Here is a 19,084-nt window from a genome sequence, read left to right on the forward strand (position 1 = left end):
AATCTATTTTAAATATTCAATCACAGTCCAAATTCAGAGCTGTTTTCAGCTTAAATGTTGTGTCCATACTTGCTGAACTGTTCAGGGTTCGACCTCTGCAGGAAAATCCAGTTTGCTGTCACTCGACAGCCCCTTGTCTAACATTAACAGACAGTCTGGGATTCAATTTTTTTGACATGATAATTTATAAACCTTCATAGATTGTTATGGAACTTGGACAGAACCTAATCTTCAAGATCAAGAAATAGCATCTAAGGAAAAAGATTGATTTTTTTTTTAGATTCTTTATTTTACCGATAAATAGACTCACTTTTTACAGTCATCATTACACTTTTACACTGACAGAGCAATTGCAGGCAAGACACAGGTTTCCCCAGCTTAGGGTTTTTTTGGAAACCTTTATGATTTTTTTTAATTGTGTCTTGACAATAATAAAGGTCTAACATATGACCTCCTCAAATACATATAGGGAGAAAGATGTCAGAAATTCTGAAATATGATTAGATGGAAATTTTTACACTAAGAATGGAAGATGGACACAGAAATATTCAAAAGAAAAGTTTTGTCCTGAATTTATGGCATGACCTAGCAGAAAGAACTAATAAAAGATTATTACATTTAAACTCAGTGCATGTGTACCGGTAAAGAACCACCCTGTATGACATGGAAGTTGACATATCAGTATATGTTAAAGGAGGAAAACTTAGTGGTGTTCTTGGGGATATACAGTTAATGTTCAATAAACAAATAGAGCTATTTCTTCATGTGTACATATACTTCAAAATAACTGTGGTTAGATTATGTTGTCCATATATAACATTTACAATGGTACATGTACTAAATAAAAATAACTACACTTTTGCTGAAATGGCTAAGACTTTAAATTCAAAGAAAGACAATGAAGGTATAACAGATTTTGTTTAATTGAATAAAAGTGAAAAGGATCTGTTATATTGCAGTAGAAATTATTTTTTTTATTTGGAGCAGTTGAAAGAATAATAATTATATACTTTTAACCAATCCATTAAGTTTTAAGTACAATATGATTAAAAGATGGATTTTATAAACCACATTATCCATGTAACATTAATTTTGACATACATCATTTAAATGTGTTTGCCTCCATTTTTCTGTCCTGTGTTCATTATGAAGCTTTTTGCACTTTTCATTCTTCCGCCATAGCGGAGGGGGCATTAAGTTTTACCCTTGTCCGTCTGTACGTCTGTCCGTCCGTACGACCCGAAATTGGTTTCCATTCTCTTACTTAAGTTTGCCTCAAACAAATGTTATGAAAGTTATACACAATGCTCATTACCACAAAACTCAGATCAAATACGAATTTGGGTAGCGTCACTTTTACCGTTCTTGAGTTAAATTCGTTTATAATGTTACATGCAAGTGGGGGCATCATCTGTGTCCACAATTCCCATTTATTTGTTTTATAGATTTCTAAAAACATAACAATGTGAGCTTGTATTTCTTACTTATTTTTGGTGAACTGTTAATTTCAGAATAATTTTTAAAACATCTTTACTGGATAAAAACCTGTCGGCAGTTGCACCAATCTAACCTTGGATTAACAAATATAAATTAAAGTTGTTAAGTTATGTATGAACATTTCAAATGTAGCTCTCATTTAAAGTAGAATCAATTTTATACTAGCCTAGGTTAACAGTATACTTCATGGTATGTATCCTAGGTTAACAGTATACTTCATGGAAAGTATCCTAGGTTAACAGTATACTTCATGGAAAGTATCCTAGATTAACAGTTTACTTCATGGAAAGTATCCTAGGTTAACAGTATACTTCATGGAAAGTATCCTAGGTTAACAGTATACTTCATGGAAAGTATCCTAGGTTAACAGTATACTTCATGGAAAGTATCCTAGGTTAACATTATACTTCATGGAAAGTATCCTAGGTTAACAGTATACTTCATGAAAAGTATCCTAGTTAACAGTATACTTTATAGAAAGTAGCTAGGGTTAACAGTATACTTCATGGAAAGTATCCTAGGTTAACAGTGTACTTCATGGAAAGCTGGACAAACCTTAGCTTGTTTTAAAAGTCGGTGGAATATGGATAGAAGTGCTTCTGTGTGATATCCTAGTTTCCTGGAGAGGACAGATTCAGATGCAATCTATGGAACGAGGAAGTAACAGATCTACTAGCCAAATAAACTGGCAATATTTTGAGGAACACTGAATACAATATATTTTTAAATAAAAAATTGCCAGTTTTATGGAGATTTGATTAAGAAAAGGACAAAGGATATACATGTTTGCTCATGCAAAACATTTTGAAAACTGTAAACAGGGTATTAGCTTAAAATATAAAGTATTCCTTCATGTATGTAATGTTTTTTTTTTTATCAAGCCTTGTGATTTTGTTTTATACTAGTTGTGATGGTATGTTTAGTGCTTTATGGAAATATGCATGAGTAGATCTACAGTAAATCTTTATTATGATCTGTCATAATGTTATCCATTTTTACTGTTTCTTATATATTTGAAAATTTAGATAAAATTCCAGACCATATTTTGAACTTTAAAGGGAAAGGAAAAATTACAGTGTATTCATTCATGACACAAAGTCCCTACACACTCATGAAAAAAAAACCAAAAAGGAACATATCTTTAATTGCTATTCGTCATCTTATTGAATAATTGAGTTTTGATGTGTTTTGAACAAATGAAAAAATGCATCTTTCTGAAAGTAAATACAATCTTACTTCTGTGTAGTATTTTTCACAATATAAAAAAAAAACATCACAAAAGTTTCTTAATTTACTGGATAGAAAAAAGATTTCTGAGTTCCTATAACTAAATGAAGAGAAGATGATAAAGTTTGGCTGTATACATGTAGCTTGTTGTACAGTTAGTAAAAGAATTTAGATTGTATACTAATATTTTAGCTTAGAAAAGAATATTGTTAAAGGTAGTTTAATATACTTTCAGTGGTATTAGCTGTTTTGTGGGGTAATTTACATTATGATAGTGTTCAAATGTTTTGCTTGAATATTACATTTACAGATTTGTAGGTCAGTGTAAATTTAAGATTATTGTCAGTTTCATAAATAAAGCTTCTGAACAAAAGGAATTCTCCAACCTTAACCTTTTTAGGAATACATCCCTGTTTAAAGGTGGCCATTTTGACCAAAAATCCTGTCTCCCCAGATTTGTTTCATTTGGACCTGCAATCTAAAATAGTCATTCCAAAAATGTATTTTAAGTTATAAACATGATTAGTAGTACAGTAATTTTCCTGCTGGTTTACACTGTTTTTTGGAAGTAACATACCTCTACTGCTTTGGCCAGATAAAGAAGGGAAGCTCACCCCTCCATAATTGTCATTTTTTCAGATTTCAATTCAGAGTTCAAATTTGGGCTCAAACTACACCTTAAACTTGATGCACATAACAATAAATATCCTTAGTTTGGTGGGTCATGCTTGCATTTTTAAATCAATATCAAACAGGTAACCTCAAAAAGTATGGAGAGCCTAATTGGAAATTTGGGGAAAGGCAGTAATGTTACAGCCCTTCCATAGTTAGGGTTAAGCAGACTAGTTGCTTTCCATAATATTTGATTACAAGTCAGTTATTCACCTCTGATTATTTTTTATATTTCATATTAGGTTTTTGTCTCAATTCTGATTGCCCAACACTTCACATTTTCAATGTTAGTAATGTTTCCATGAACAGTTTGATGTCACAAGTACTGCTAGTTACAGGTCAAACTTGTTTATTCTGTAAAGTAGTCATACTGGTACATGTAGTATCATATTTCATAGTCTAGTCCACGGAATTAAAATGTGAACTTCATTAAAATCTTAAATTTTTCTTTGTTTTTTTTCATACCTATCAATATTACCATGACCATATAACCTATACATTTAACATTATTGAAAAACATCTTTTTTACTGTTTAGTTTTGGCATTGTATTTTTTTTTTGTTTGCATGTTAGGCTGTAGCTTTATATTAATCATTTTTTAAAAGGAAATTCTGATTAGTCAAAACAGATAATTTTCTGAAACCTTATCTGCAGATTAAACTCAATCTTTTCAACAATTTCTATAATGGCACGATATAGTTGTTGTAACTACATGTGTTGATATGATTCAAATTTTTATGCCCCGCCGTAACGGAGGGGGCATTAAGTTTTACCCTTGTCCGTCTGTACGTACGTACGTCCCAAAATTGGTTTCTGTTCTCTAACTTAAGTTTGCCTCAACCAAATGTTATGAAATTTATACACAATACTTATAAGCACAAAACTCAGATCAAGTACAAATTTGGGTAGAGTCACTTTTACCGTTCTTCAGCTATGTCCCTTTATAACTTTATATGATATGCAAGCGGGGGCATCATCTGTGTCACTTTAACCGTCCTAGATTTATGCCCCTTTACAAATGAAAAAATTGCTAAATTTTCGTTTCCGTTCTCTAACTTAAATTTGCCTCAACCAAAGGTTATGAAACTTATACACAATGCTTATTACCACAAAATACAGATCAAGTTTGAATTTTTTTTCATTATGACCACTTCTCACATTTGAATGTAAAGGAAGTTGAAATAAGGATATACATTAGAAAAAACTGTCTGAATCTGTGCACAACAGCAAGAATGCATTCTGACCTTAGTCATAGAAGTCTATGTTGGCATCTGATTTGCACTGTTGATGACATAAGAGATGATCATTATTGGCAACGATGTCCTTGCAATAGCCATATTAAATTATTGTTTTCATTTTAATTCAGAATTAATTTAAATTTGAAATTTATAACTTTACATTTTTTTGTGAATTTGGCTCTTACCATGCTTTCTTTTACCATTTATTCAAAAACCAATAAGCAATAAGTGATTGTTAGTTGATATGAAATATGACATTATTTGCATTTAAAATTTAAAAAAAACTGCACACAATGATTGTGGCATCAATTTTCAGAACAAAATAATCATTTACACAACCACAAATAGTCCTACTTATTTAAAAAACCTAAATGTTTAATGATGATTATAAAACAAAGTTTAATTTTTAACATTTGATTTGCTGTGGTTATGGTACTTTCACTAGAAAATACAGGACATGTACCTGAAAGTTGGTATCATTTATCTATCTGCTTTCTTCTATCTTCTATCTATAGTAAACTATAAATTCTTTTAGGAGACAGAAGTGTACTACACATTAACTCGTAAATCCAACTATCATATTTATCGTCTTTTTAAATTGATTGTAAAGAATGCTGGATTTTTTCAGGTCTGTTTCTGAAGACCATGTTGATACATCGCATGTAACAGATGCTTCGCATGCCACAGACACATCCCATGCCATGGATAGTACAGACCCAGACATTGGTGAAAAACCAGATGATAATGATGCCAATGGGGAGACATAGTTATTATAGATTGTGATAAGCAGGACAGAATCAAAAGATGACAGAAAGAATTATATACAAGAGTTCTATGTGCAGTTATGCAGAAGACAATTATATTTAGTATTTTGTTATATAAATTTTATAATTTAAAATTTATTTATTTTATGTTACTGTTAAGTCTTAAAAAACCATCACTGAATATTCATTTTAAACACAGAAGATGATTATTGAATTTTGTAAGTAATTAACATTCATTGTATAATTAATTTAGGGGGTAAAGATTTGTATTTTGTAGTTTTTAGTTCATCAGACCTGGCCTTTTTTGCCAGTGTGAGCTTTTCTCACTTAGTATGTATTGTTTGTAATAAAAAAAATATATATTAGGAAAACAAAATCACTTTATAAAGCGCTAAAATATGGTTCTTAAAAACCTTTTAAAGGAAGACTTTTTTATCATGTAAGATATCATTATATGCATACAACCAGTTCTGTGATACATTAGCTAAAACTTTACCGGTGTAATGTTTTGTGTGCTTTGTTAAAGTGATACAGGTATTGAAAAAAGAAAACAATTGGGTTTATTGTCCCAAAAAAGAAAAAAAGTTATGCCCCTCACAGTTGAAAGATGATTTACTTTATCTGGTTTTGAAAAGTTTCATTTTCAAGTTGCTTTCAAAGAAACCAATATTTGTAAATTAATTAATCATAAATCAGTAAAAGTATAATTTTAATAGTTCCTACAACATTTTAGTTCCCAATTATTCAGTTTCATGCTTTGATGTCTTATTACCAGTAGTTAATTTATTTTCTGTTAGAATCATTTTCTGAAAGAAAAAAATTGTTGATACATGTATTATAAATTAATAATATTTTGAAATTAACTTCCAAATAAACAGTTCTTTTCTGTAAGAGTTATGTCACCTTTTAGTGACTTGTTTAGCTTTTCATTTATCCATTCGATAGAAATCCATTTTGGTAGAGCAACCTTATTTCACATTGTCAATTTTAATGTATGTTACATCACAGCTGAGCAAAATGAATCCCTACTACAGGCATTTTACATTTTAGTGACTGGTTAAGTATTGTGCCTAAGTAAGTATCTTATAAAATACGGGAAAAACAATGATATTTCACTGCTGCAATCCTCATGTTTTTGTACAAAACAATTTTGCAAAAACTAGGTCATTATGACCTACATATCATGTATTAGTAGATTTTTTAAAATGTCTCATTCATTTATGTTCATCTTAAGAGTTTTCCATATTACAAGCACATCTAATTTTTTTGTAAAATAAAATTCTAGACCACTTTTGACAGTATGTTTGGTTGACTCAGGTGAAGTTTTATATTGATGTTTAATTAGCAGTTTCTTGAAGAGAATCCCTATTTGAGAACACAGCATCCTTGTTTGAAAGTCACATCATCTAGTAAAACAATACTTTAGAAAGCAATTTCTACTATTTGGGTATTATAAATGATAGTTTATGAATAGTCATAATTTTTTTTAGTCTAGATTGTCAACCATAATATTTTATCCTTTTGTCAACAACATTTTGGGTTTGTTCAAAGAACAAAAGTTGTGGCTGAAATGATACATGTGCATGTTGAGATAAAAAAAAATTAAACAAAAAGATCAGATGTGTATTGTTGACAGATGAGATCGACTTCTCTGGTGAATCTTTACAAGTAATGTAAATTTAAAAAATTTCAATAGACAGAAATAACTCACAAATAATTAGAAATTCTCACAGCTTGATTATAACTTAGAATGAACATTGATAAACTATTTTAGATCTATACTGTTGCAATGTGGTTGTTTATATTTATAGTTTGTATATTTCATAATGATTTAATTGTTTGGGGTTGCAAACACAAAACTAAATAAATTTAGATAAACATTAAGGAGGGTGGTAAAGGGTTATTTTCGTGCAACGTGATCGCCGTTTTTTATTTCACGTTCAACGTGTTTTAACTTTTTTATTTGACGTTCAGTCGTGCAAGACAGGTGCCTCGTTCAACGTGTTCTGCTTATTTAATTTTACGTGCATCGTGAATTTCAAATGCTTATTTTGCGTGCTCGGTATTTTTCAAATAAATTTCAAACACTAGGCAGGGATCGTCAAGTAAAAAAAATGATTGAATTTTGTTTTTTGATAAAGCAGAAAGGCCTATGATGTTGTTCCTTTATTTTCATTTTATAGTTAAGAAGATCGTTATATACTTTTTTAAAAGCCGTAAACCATTTATATCATAAATGTGTATACTTAATCCGGAATATTAAGTAAAACAGAGAGTTTATATATACAAGAGGACAGTGACTCAGTCACAAAAGGTTCACATCAAAGTCTTTATTTCTCGTGCAAGGTTCATGACAGAAATTATGTCTTATTTCACGTTTTTGCCGTGCAAGCACCCCCCTTTACCATCCTCATTAAGAAAAGGGTAGTTTTGGTAATGGGTATAATAAGTTCTAGATTGCTCTAACATCTGACGGTGTTATTTTCGTTTTGCATGGACCATGGGACATCATAACGCAGTCCATGTAGGAAACTTGGAAATTGATAACCCTAACTTTGGGCAACAAGTTTCTGATTATAAATTGTAAAAGATTCTTTGTCAAGCAAATAAATGATACACCATTCATTTCCTTATTCAATTTGTATTCCAAATATGTATTTTTTATTCCCTGATTCCCCCTGTCAGAAGTCAGAGCAATTTAAGACTACAGAATAATGTGCTTACATGTAGTAAATGGTTAAAATATATGATTTATGCATTCAGGTATACATTATTTAAGATTGAGAAATTTAGTGATTTTGATTTAAATTATTGTTGTTTGTAAACAGGTGACAATTAAAAAATATCTGTTAGTTTTTAGTTCCTTTTCAATCCACAGATAAAAATACATCTTGAAGTATAAAAAAACAGTCACATACATCTGATAATTGACTTCCAACATTGTCAAGTTGAAGAACAACAAATAAAAGAGCTATTCATGTAATATATTATTACATTCTTTTTCAGTTAGTTTAATTTTCATGTTCTCTGAAAATTATTTGAGAATCACATAGTCGTTGCTTTGTCTTCAGTCTATTCTTTTCTCAAGGTTCGTCTTTCTGTGTGAAAGGTCACAGATGCTGAAAATATAAAAATATGAGATACAATTTGCTATTTCTGGGTACTTACTTGAGGTACTCGTGTTGGATTTTATTATAAATTATACAAATTGTAGATATCAGAATAGAAATGAGACAAGGCCTCTGAATTTTAGGTCAATAGGTCAAAGTCAAGGTTACAGTTATAAAAATAGAGGCATACATGAAATATAATTCTTCTGTGTTTTGATTAAAAGTAAAATAACAAAAATACCGAACTCCAAGAAAACCCAAAACAGAAAGTCCCCCAACAAACGGCAAAATCAAAAGTCCAAACACATCAAACGAATGGAAAACAATTGTCCTATTCCTGACTTGGTACATGCATTTACCCATGTGGAAAATGGTGGATTAAACCTGGTTTTACAGCTAGCTAAACCTCTCACTTGTATGACAGATGCATAAAATTCCATTATCTTGACAACAATGTGTGAACAAAACAAACAGACATAATAGGTAAAAATGTCAAAAATTGGGGTACAGCAGTATAGCTTATTATTTTTCTTAAAATTTATATACTGGTAGGCCAGGGTCTAAAAGTGGGTTTTGTACAAGGCTTGTTAGCAAACATTTTATTACTATAGCAATTAGAGAAAGACTGTCAAGGTACAAATGTTCAGCACAACAACTATCTTCCAGGAACATTTTAGAAAAATATACCCACCTATTTTGGAGTTATTGCCCTTGAAATGTTGATTAATAAACCACAGGAGCTAGCTTAAAAAGGACAATTACAAAAATTATCAACATGTCAATTTCTATCTACTCACAACCTTTTTTTTATAGTTGGTACCCCCTGAAATCTAGATTTTTACTGTTTTTGCCGTTTTGGTTGTTATCTAAAAAAAAAATTATAGGAGCTATGTTAAACATGCAGATGACGTCCATTATCACTGAACTAGTATACATATTTGTTTAGGGGCCAGCTAAAGGACGCCTCGGGGTGCGGGAGTTTCTCGCTGCATTGAAGACCCATTGGTGGCCTTCGGCTGTTGTCTGCTCTATGGTCGGGTTGTTGTCTCTTTGACACATTCCCCATTTCCATTCTCAATTTTAGATTGAAAAAAATGATCAGCAACACAAAGATTAATTCATGTTAATGTATATAAAAGTCCTAATTAGCAATCTTGATTATTTCACCAGGTGAGCGATACAGGCGCAGGTGTGCCTCTTGTAAGCTGGTTTATAAGTTGCTATAAAAGAAAACCAATACTGGTAAATTGATGGTATTTCTGAATCATAAGTGGTATAACTTTAATAGTTTCAACAACATTTAAAGTCTTAATTATAAGATTTTATGCTTGTGTGTTCCAACTAGTTATTTTTATACGACCGCACATCGTTGTCGTCCGCGTCGTCCGAAGACATTTGGTTTCCGGACAATAACTTTAGTATTAGTAAATAGAAATCTATGAAATTTAAACACAAGGTTTATAACCACAAAAGGAAGGTTGGGATTAATTTTGGGGGTTATGGTCCCAACAGTTTAGGAATTAGGAGCCAAAAAGGGGCCCAAATAAGCATTTTTCTAGTTTCCAGACAATAACTTGTGGAACGGTGTATGGATCTCTCTGAAATTATACCTCAAAGGGATGGTTAGGATTGGCTTTGGGGTGTTATGGCTCAAACCGTTTAGGAATTAGGGGCAAAAAAGTGAGAAAAAACAAGTATGTCCTGGTTAATGGACAATTACTTAAATACAATGTTGTGTTTGAATTACCTCCCTTATACTGCTTTTAAATTATGTATAAAGAAATGTATTGTCTTGAGGTGATTAGCTGTCAATTTATTTTTAGAAGTTACTATTTTAAAAATTTTATTATTTAAAAATGCTGATTATGGTATATTAATTTTAGCCATGATTATGTATGTCATTTTCTATTTAAAAGACTTTTATGATGTATTTAAATGGGTTATTATGGTTGCAAACTCCATTGGAAATTTGAGGGAAAGAATTTTTTTTGGAAAAGGGGGGAGGTTTAAAAAAAAATTGGGGGGGGGGGGGGGGGGGTAAAAAAAATTGAGGGTGGGAACAATTTTTCCTCCTTAAGATTTCAGAAATCAAAAAGAAAATTTCTTCAAATATTTTTTTTTTAAAAGGGGGGGGGGGGTAAAAAAAAGATTTTCGGGGGGAGGTTAAGTCGCAACAGCATAGTGTATTGCACAAAAGCAAAAAAAAGGGGGGTAAATATTTTTTTTGGGGGGGGGGGGGGGGGGTCAATTCGTAACAGTATAGTGCATTGCACAAAAGCAAAACATTGAATATAAATTCAAATCATATAACTAATTCATTCTAAGTTCTTTGACTACAGTTATTCTGTGTCAGAAACCTATTATGTGTCAAATATTGAATTAAAATCCAAATTCAGACCTGTATCAAGCGCAAATATTGTGTCCATTTTTGCCCCAACTGTTCAGGGTTTGACATCTGCAGTCGTATCCAGCTGCGCTCAACGAAGCAATTTATTTCCATTATGATCATTTTTCTGAAAGTAATGGGGAGGTGACATCATAATACGATCATATTTTAATATTTAGTACCAAATAAGCAGTTCTACTTTAGTGACTTGTTTAGGTATTGTCTCGCCAGCGACGAAAGTCTCCAAATGCGAGCAATGGGGATTACAATCTGGCAGCGGTGTAAACTGTATAATGCTTTATATTTCAGAGGGTAGTAGATCTGGATGCTTCATACCTTGTATACATATGCCTTATGTTACAAAGTTTGTGTCTGTCATATGTCCGTTGTCCTTGCTCTCATATTCATGGTTCAGCGACTGCTTGGAAAAAAAACGTTTTATCGTTTTGTGAATTACTCCCTTATTAAATCTAATATGATAACTATATTTAGTATATGGGATCCTTACAAGGTCTTTATATCCTTCAGATACCGTTGACTTGACCTTGAGCTCAATTCATGGATCAGTGATCAAGGTTATAGTTACATGATTAGATCAGTTTCTCAGATACTGTAAGCAGGTCAACTACAGTTTGTGTGTGTAAGGGTTGTAATAGTACATGTCTGTCTGTCTGGGTTCATCTGACTTTGACCTCATTTTCATAGTACATTGGTCAATATTAAGTTTTCATGATGTCTGTTTCTTGTATACTATAAGCTATATAGGACAACTATATTTGAGTTTGTATTGATTGCAAGGTGTTTATGTCTGTCTGTTTGGTTTATCTGACCTTGATCTCATTTTCATGGATCATTATTTATGTTAAGTTTATGTGGTACTTGTAGTAAACATTTATTTTTTGGATAAAACAAAAAAAAATCATGATTAGTAAAACAGGCGAGACATTTCAGCGTGTGCACTCTTGTTCATTTAAACATGGATTTGTAAAGTAAGACTATACAAATCCTTGATTTAAACATTCATCAGAATTATTATACAGTACAATACAGTATTATGGTATAGGAATAATATTTCACGTTGCCAATTCTAATATATGTATCATCACAGCTGAGCAAAATAATTTGTCACCACAACAAGTTTTTTCACATTTAAGTGACTGATTAAGTAATTTGTCTAGGTCAGTATCATAAAATGAAATTAAAAAAAAACCATACTATTTCGCTGCTATAATCTCTGTTTTATAACACAATAATTATTTCAAAAACTGGGTCATTATGACCTACATATCATGTATTATGTTCTAGTAACTATTTAAAAGGTATCTCACATATTTAGGTTCAAATTAAAGAGTTTGGCATATCACAAGCACATTTTTTTCTAGGAAAGTACTGAGACCTAATAAATAAGTATTCAGTGTCTACTTCACACGGCGCGGGACGTTTGCGCTTTTTCATAGGACATTTGCGCTTTTTTTTTAATGGACATTTGCGCTTTTTAAATATGGACATTTGCGCTTTTTAACTATGGACATTTGCCCTTTTTGTATAGGACATTTGCGTTTTTACAATATTTTCTTTATGGTTAAAAGTTAGTCATTCCATAGCACATTCGTGTTTAAAAATAATTTCATAGCACATTGATATAGCTATATATACCTAAAAGTAAACATTATAAAGACATCAAAGACACGCATAGCTACCACAGGTCAGTTTTCGCTTGATATCTGAAGACCAAGGAATGAACAATTTTGCTCTTGTAATCTGTCCTGACTTGTATTTCGCCCTCATTTCAAATACATATTCTAGTCTCTATTTCTCAATTCTTGATTGAGATGCCTGTTCATCAATATAATGAATTTTAATGTAATTAACCGACTGTTGTTCAATGATAAAAATCCATCATGACATATACATTTTTTTCTTTTACTTGTTTAACTATATACTCTATGTTTAAGACTATATACATGTCAATGTGATCTAGCTTACCAGTCCGGTATGCGGTTTAAATAGAACAAAAGAATTCGAACTCTTGTGTTTAGAAGGTAGAAAAGTGAAATGAACTTTGTATACGGTTGTCAAGATGACACAAAAGTTACTTTCCGTAAAATCATTATGAATATTTGCATTCACGTTGATTAATTTTCATATTGTACAACTGTTAACAATGCAACTTGCAAACAATCGTTTTTAAAACGACCATAAGTCAAGTTGTTACGTCAATTAGGGGGTCTCCTTATAAACTGCTATTTTTTTTTGCTCGACATAGAAAAAATCTGGGAAAATTTACGAATTTTAAGAAATGAATTATCAATCGGTTAAGACCATTCCCAAAGTGGCACACCTAAATTTGACATTTGTACGCAATTTCAAAGTTGAATGTTATATGGCGGGGTTTTCCTCATTGATTAACGCATCGAACACACCCCGTCCTATATATGTAACATCACATGACTTTTAAGTGATTAAAACTATTATTTAAAATTAATATTTGCATGTTTGACATGTTTTTTTTCTTAAACAATTACAATTACTCCGACAGTCATAATTTCTGTATTATTTAAAAAGTTTTGTTACACATTTTGTTACACCTTACAGTCAGGATTCTACTTCGTCAAAATTATCTCCCCATTACGCCAGTTCATTTTTACATCGTAAAAATGGAAGCCATTGTAGGGATGACGCGCTTCCAATTTAGCTCTTGAAAACCGATATATTTATCCACATAGCACCATTACGATCCTTATATGCCAGGTGTATTTTAAAAGACAAATGTATCTACTAGCTAAAGAGCATCAGTTAATGTACTTGTCTGCATTCAGTCAACTTAAAACTATTGTCGGATCGGTTGTCAGGTGGAATTTTCGGAAATTCATAAACATTTAAAAAAATTCTAATTAAACATTTCGTGGAAGGGCAGACTAAAAATTTTCAGTGGTTGAAGACTATAAACCCTAATTATCACACACAAAAAATGAAGTTTTTTCGAAGATATGCATTTTTAAGATCCAACTTTAAAGTCAGTCGTCAAGTACTTTTAGTAAAAATTTGCTATTCGAACACACCTACTCTGTTTTTGTGATTCATTAGAAAGGTATTTCACTTGACCCATATATTTAATTTTTTAGTACTGTGAACTTTCGATGTTTTAAAGTCAACCTGTAGCCTTGATATATAAAAATAATAGAATCTGAAGCGAGATGATGTATCAATACTCTTGCTTTATACGTTTTCAAGACAAAATATTTAACCCAAACACGCCCAAACATAAAAAGGTGCACTCGATTTTATCTTTTCGATGCAATTGTTACCCTTTTTTTTGAATTTTTTTCTTGAGTTACATAATCGAAGGGCAGAAACGAAAATTAAGGAACAAATAGATTGATATGTTCTCCGTCCGTGGTAAAAAAAAAATAAAAATCGGAGGTTATGCATTTTTTAGATCCAACTGAATAGACACCCATGTCGCCGACTTGATATCTAATTGTTCTGCTTAATTATGTAATAGATAAATAGGAAAACTTATGCAAATTGTGTTTTTATGATAAAATACTTCGTAATTTAGCCGAAAACTGTCATTTTATTTGTTTCTATTAACTTTTAAAAATTTTGTTACTATAGTAAACATTACTGTAAGCATTTATCGCCTTCTCTAACAAAGAGCTTCGATTCTTTTGTTCTATTTCAACTGGGTTTCCGCCTGTATTCTTTAGAGCTGTCTGTTTAACTAATCAGTGGATTGGAAAAGAGGGGATGGATGAACGTACTAAACATTTGGCTATATTTTCAACATATCTAACAAATATGTGAGAAAAGTAAGGTTTAGAATACGAAATATCTCTCTTATTCTGTAAACAGGTATTGTAGGATTGTTAAGGTATTTCGGTGTTTTTAAAGCACCCCCCTTTTTTTGTAATATACACCACAAACACATTTAGTTAGGAGTAAGAAATAATAAACGGTAGTCCTATAAACATGATAAATCATAGTATAAGACTTCGGAGGTTCATATCATTATCATTCAACGCATTTTTTCGGATTTTTTTTACTATCAAAGTTGAATCGTTGAACTGCTCAACATTGATATTAAAAAAAATCCGATAAAAAACGTTGAATGTAAATGATGTGAACCTCCGAAGTCTTATATTATAGGACTACAATAACCCGGTAAATAGAATAATTGAAATTGAGTTAATTGTGTGTGAGAGGCGCTTTTTAGCAACTTAATGAGTGTGTATTATATAATGTTACATTGTAACAAACCTATCAAACACACCGTAAAAAATAACATTATCTCCCCTGGAAATGCTTAACAACACGACACAAAAAACTGCTACTTTTTTTGCCCTATATCACATAATTATGAAAACACATTAGATAGATAGGAGTTACTGTGGTTGTGTACATGTTTGAATGTGTAGGTGGCACACTCAGAACGATCGTCTCTAGATTTTTTTTTAAAATTCGACCATCAGTTTCCGGGTTCTCGTAGAAACAGGTTTCTTTCCCTTCCAGCTATTCCTGATTATGAATTAATCCAAAACATTCATTTATCTTGAAGCAACAACTATTAAACAACTCACCTATACCAATGGAGATCGTCTAATTCCTAACTGATTCCTTTAATCGTACCTGTCCTGACGACACCCACCGTTGTCGCGTCTACCATTGGAGGCAGCGAAATTACATGATTTGACAGGAGAGCGAAATAAACAAGGGGAGCAATTTTATCGAACCGCATTCCGGACTGCTTATGCATGTCTTAAATATCTAACTTTTTCATATCTGTTAAAGCTCTGAATCTAAAAGTTATTCCCCTTCCGCACATACAACTGCATGGCTCTCACTTCCTCCTATTGGTTGTGTATTTGATCTGGAACATAGTATATTGACAAAGTATACCAGGCCCAAATCAATATTCAAAATATGCCGTTAAATTCAGCATACATGTACCATTGAACCCCAAGAATTTTTGTTGGATTTTAGACTCTAAAATTGAAACCCAAAATTAAATATATAGACCATTGGATTAAACATGTCAAAGAACTTTAATAAATCAATTTATATGTGATCTAACACTGTTTAATTTTATACCCTTTACACCTAAATACTTATCAATACTTATCAATTACCCCAAAAAAAGGGCTCACAATCCAAAAACTAAAATCAACTTCATTCAGCATATTAAATAACTGGGAAATCCTCCCCTTTTTAAATAAATAAATGGGGAATGTGTCCATGTTACCAAGATGATGCCCCCGCTTGTATTTAACGTTATAAAGGGACATAACTGAAGAACTGTAAAAGTGACGCTACCCAAATTTGTACTTGATCTGAGTTTTGTGGTAAAAAGTATTGTTTATAAGTTTCATAACATTTGGTTGAGCCAATCTGAAGTTAGAGAACGGAAACCAAAAATTCAGCAATTTTTCAATATGTAAAGGGGCATAACTATAGCGCGGTAAAAGTGACGCCACCAAAATTCAAACTTGTTCTGTGTTTTATTGTAATAAGCACTGTCTGTAAGTGTCATAACATTTGATTGAGGCAAAGTAAAGTTAGAGAACGGAAACGAAAAATTCCACAATTTTTCCATTTGTAAAGGGACACAACTCTAGAACGGTAAAAGTGATGCCACAAAAATTCATACTTGTTTCTAAAGTATATAAGATATCTTATAAATCTAAGATATTTTCTAAAGTTTATAATGTATCTTAAAAATATTTTCTTATACATGTATAAGATATATTATATACTTTATAAGATATCTCATATTTTATAAGATATCTTATATAGTTTACAGGATTAGTTAAATAGTGAAGTGTTTGAAACCTACTGACAGGATATAGAAAGGCTGAAACAGTTGGTTCGGTACAAATTTCCAAACTGGTGCTAGGGTTTAACGTTACACATCTCTCACTATTGCAGTGAGTGTTTGCTGTTAAACCATACCTTTGTGCTACCCTGTTGTTCCGACAGTTAGAGACATATATTTAAATAAAGTTTCATACCACTTCAAATAGTTTCCATACATTTGTTTTAATTGGTTTTATACATTAGGGTTTCAGCCCAGTTTCATACATTTAGGTTTCTGCCCATTTCCAAATATTTGGTTTGAACGAATATCAGACTGAAAGGGTTTTAAACAGTTTTGATTTACCAGGTTCGAGTTAAGTTGATAGGTGTTGAAATTCACATTAAATAGTATTTAATTGACTTTAGAAATTTTGCATTGGCCATTGATCTTCAAATTCCAGGAAACTGGTACGATCATAAACTGGAGGATAAACATATTAAAACGCCCTGTCCGGTTTCACGTTACACTCGTCTCGTGGGTTTATGTACTATTAAGAATGCAGTGATGTGATATTTTCCACTGAAAAGCATGCATAGCATAGCATGTAGTACGAATTCATATGACCAGAGACAGATTAAGGCCTTTCCCCTCCCCCTTTTCCCGTTCATAAATGTAACATATACATATATCCTAAATAAAAATAGGGTGAACGATCCTAGGGCGAACGGACTATAAGGGCGAACAAACCTAAGGCTAGCATGTAATCAGGGCGAACGGACCTAGGGCGTGCATGTTGCGAACAGACCCGACCCCCCCCCCCCCCCCCCCTTTTTCTGGGACAATTTTTGTTGTAATATGATGTACATCTTCTTCAGTTCTGACTTGACTAGCAGGGTCGGATACAGCTATTTTCAAAAAGAGGAAAACCTTATCCAGGATAAAGGGTCAGTTCCAACTAAATATCCCCCAAATTTGGAATATATATATATATCCAATAAAAATAGGGCGAACGATCCTAGGGCGAACGGACTATAACTTAAGGGCGAACAAACCTAAGGCGAGCATGTAATCAGGGCGAACGGACCTAGGGCGAGCATGTTGCGAACAGACCCGATCCCCCCCTTTTCTGGGACATTTTTTGTTGTAATATGCTGTACATCTTCTTCAGTAACCTTACCCAGGATAAAGGGTCAGTTCCAACTAAATATCCCCATTCAAATGCATTGATCGTCACATGTCAATAAAAAAGGGGGGTTTCAACGTCCGGAATCCCCTGTCCCCCTGGATCCGCCACTGACTAGAGTCTTAATGTGTACAAACCTGACGTCAAATTATGTACTATAGAAGAAACAAATAATATCACATTACATCCAAAAATCAATTGCTGTTACTTCACATTACATTAATCCCCAAATTCAATTGTCACGATGATGATTACGATGTCAATGGATGAAGTTCCTGCGAAAATGTCATGTGTTAAACGGGATACACAAAAAAAGAATTTTAGGTGTATGTTAGGGAGCTACCATTTGATTTTTATGAGGGGGCTAGGATGAAAATTTTGTCCTGCCTATTTATTTTTCCCTCTTTTCGGTCCTGCCTTTTTATTTTTCACTCTATTCGGTCCTGCCTTTTTTTTTTTAGTTTATCCTGACTTTTTTTTTTACATAAATTGTCATCCTGCCTTTTATTTTTGCAAATAATCTCATCCTGCCTTTTTTTTTACTCAAAACTCCTGTCCTGCCTATTTTTTTCAAATTTCATCCTAGCCCCCCCATAAAAATCAAATGGTAGCTCCCTTAGCATTCGCATTCCGATCAATTTACACAGTTCAATAAAATATATATATTAACTATATTTATTTTGGATTTGAATTTAAATACTTTATCAAAGAAATGATTTGTTTCTCGCAGACAACGCTAAATAATATACATTAACTCGACATTGAATCTGAACACCCCTAAAACAAAATGGTATATGCAATCGACCAAACAGTAATATTGATAAAGGTGAAATACGTAGAAAAGAATTGTGCACACTGAAATAAGATCAGAGATAAAGCCCTATTTAAAGTGAAAATCAAATAAAAAACATATTAAATTTTCTTGCATAATAACCTTGAAGTTGAAACTAAAACTATTACGTGTATCCTGTCAATCCCTGAAAAAAAATAATACTATCTCCTTGACTACTTCCGCGCGTCACGGACTTGTAAAATGATATATTGTGATACTGTATGTTAATTAATTAATAAACAAACGTATTATGTTTAAACATGTTAAAATTTTAATATATATGTGTAATTTGAAAAAGACAATAGGCCATATTTCTATAAATCTGCTAATTCTTGCAATAAGTATTTTTCTAACAAAGACGCTTTTCAAAATAATATATCAA

The 19,084-nt window shown here is 32.0% G+C and overlaps 1 protein-coding gene across 6 annotated transcripts in view; it reads left to right on the forward strand.

The window, feature by feature from the left end:
• LOC127709049 (serine/arginine-rich splicing factor 7-like) overlaps window positions 1-8,249 on the forward strand; it is a 74,517-nt gene extending 66,268 nt beyond the window's left edge. For 3 of the 6 annotated variants that reach the window (XR_007985475.1, XR_007985476.1, XR_007985477.1), the window contains exon 10: window positions 5,262-5,396. Coding sequence is in view for 2 of the 6 variants with exons in the window: in XM_052214379.1 (XP_052070339.1) it covers window positions 5,262-5,400 (139 nt within the window). In the remaining 4 variants the exon portion in view is untranslated. Of the gene's footprint in view, window positions 1-5,261 lie in introns of all 6 variants that reach the window. The other 3 variants (XM_052214379.1, XM_052214377.1, XR_007985473.1) reach the window with 2 other exon arrangements.
• Window positions 8,250-19,084: the final 10,835 nt, after the last annotated feature.

The sequence above is a fragment of the Mytilus californianus genome, unplaced genomic scaffold (assembly GCF_021869535.1).
Source record: "Mytilus californianus isolate M0D057914Y unplaced genomic scaffold, xbMytCali1.0.p SCAF_7, whole genome shotgun sequence".
NCBI classification, from domain to species: Eukaryota; Metazoa; Mollusca; class Bivalvia; order Mytilida; family Mytilidae; genus Mytilus; species Mytilus californianus.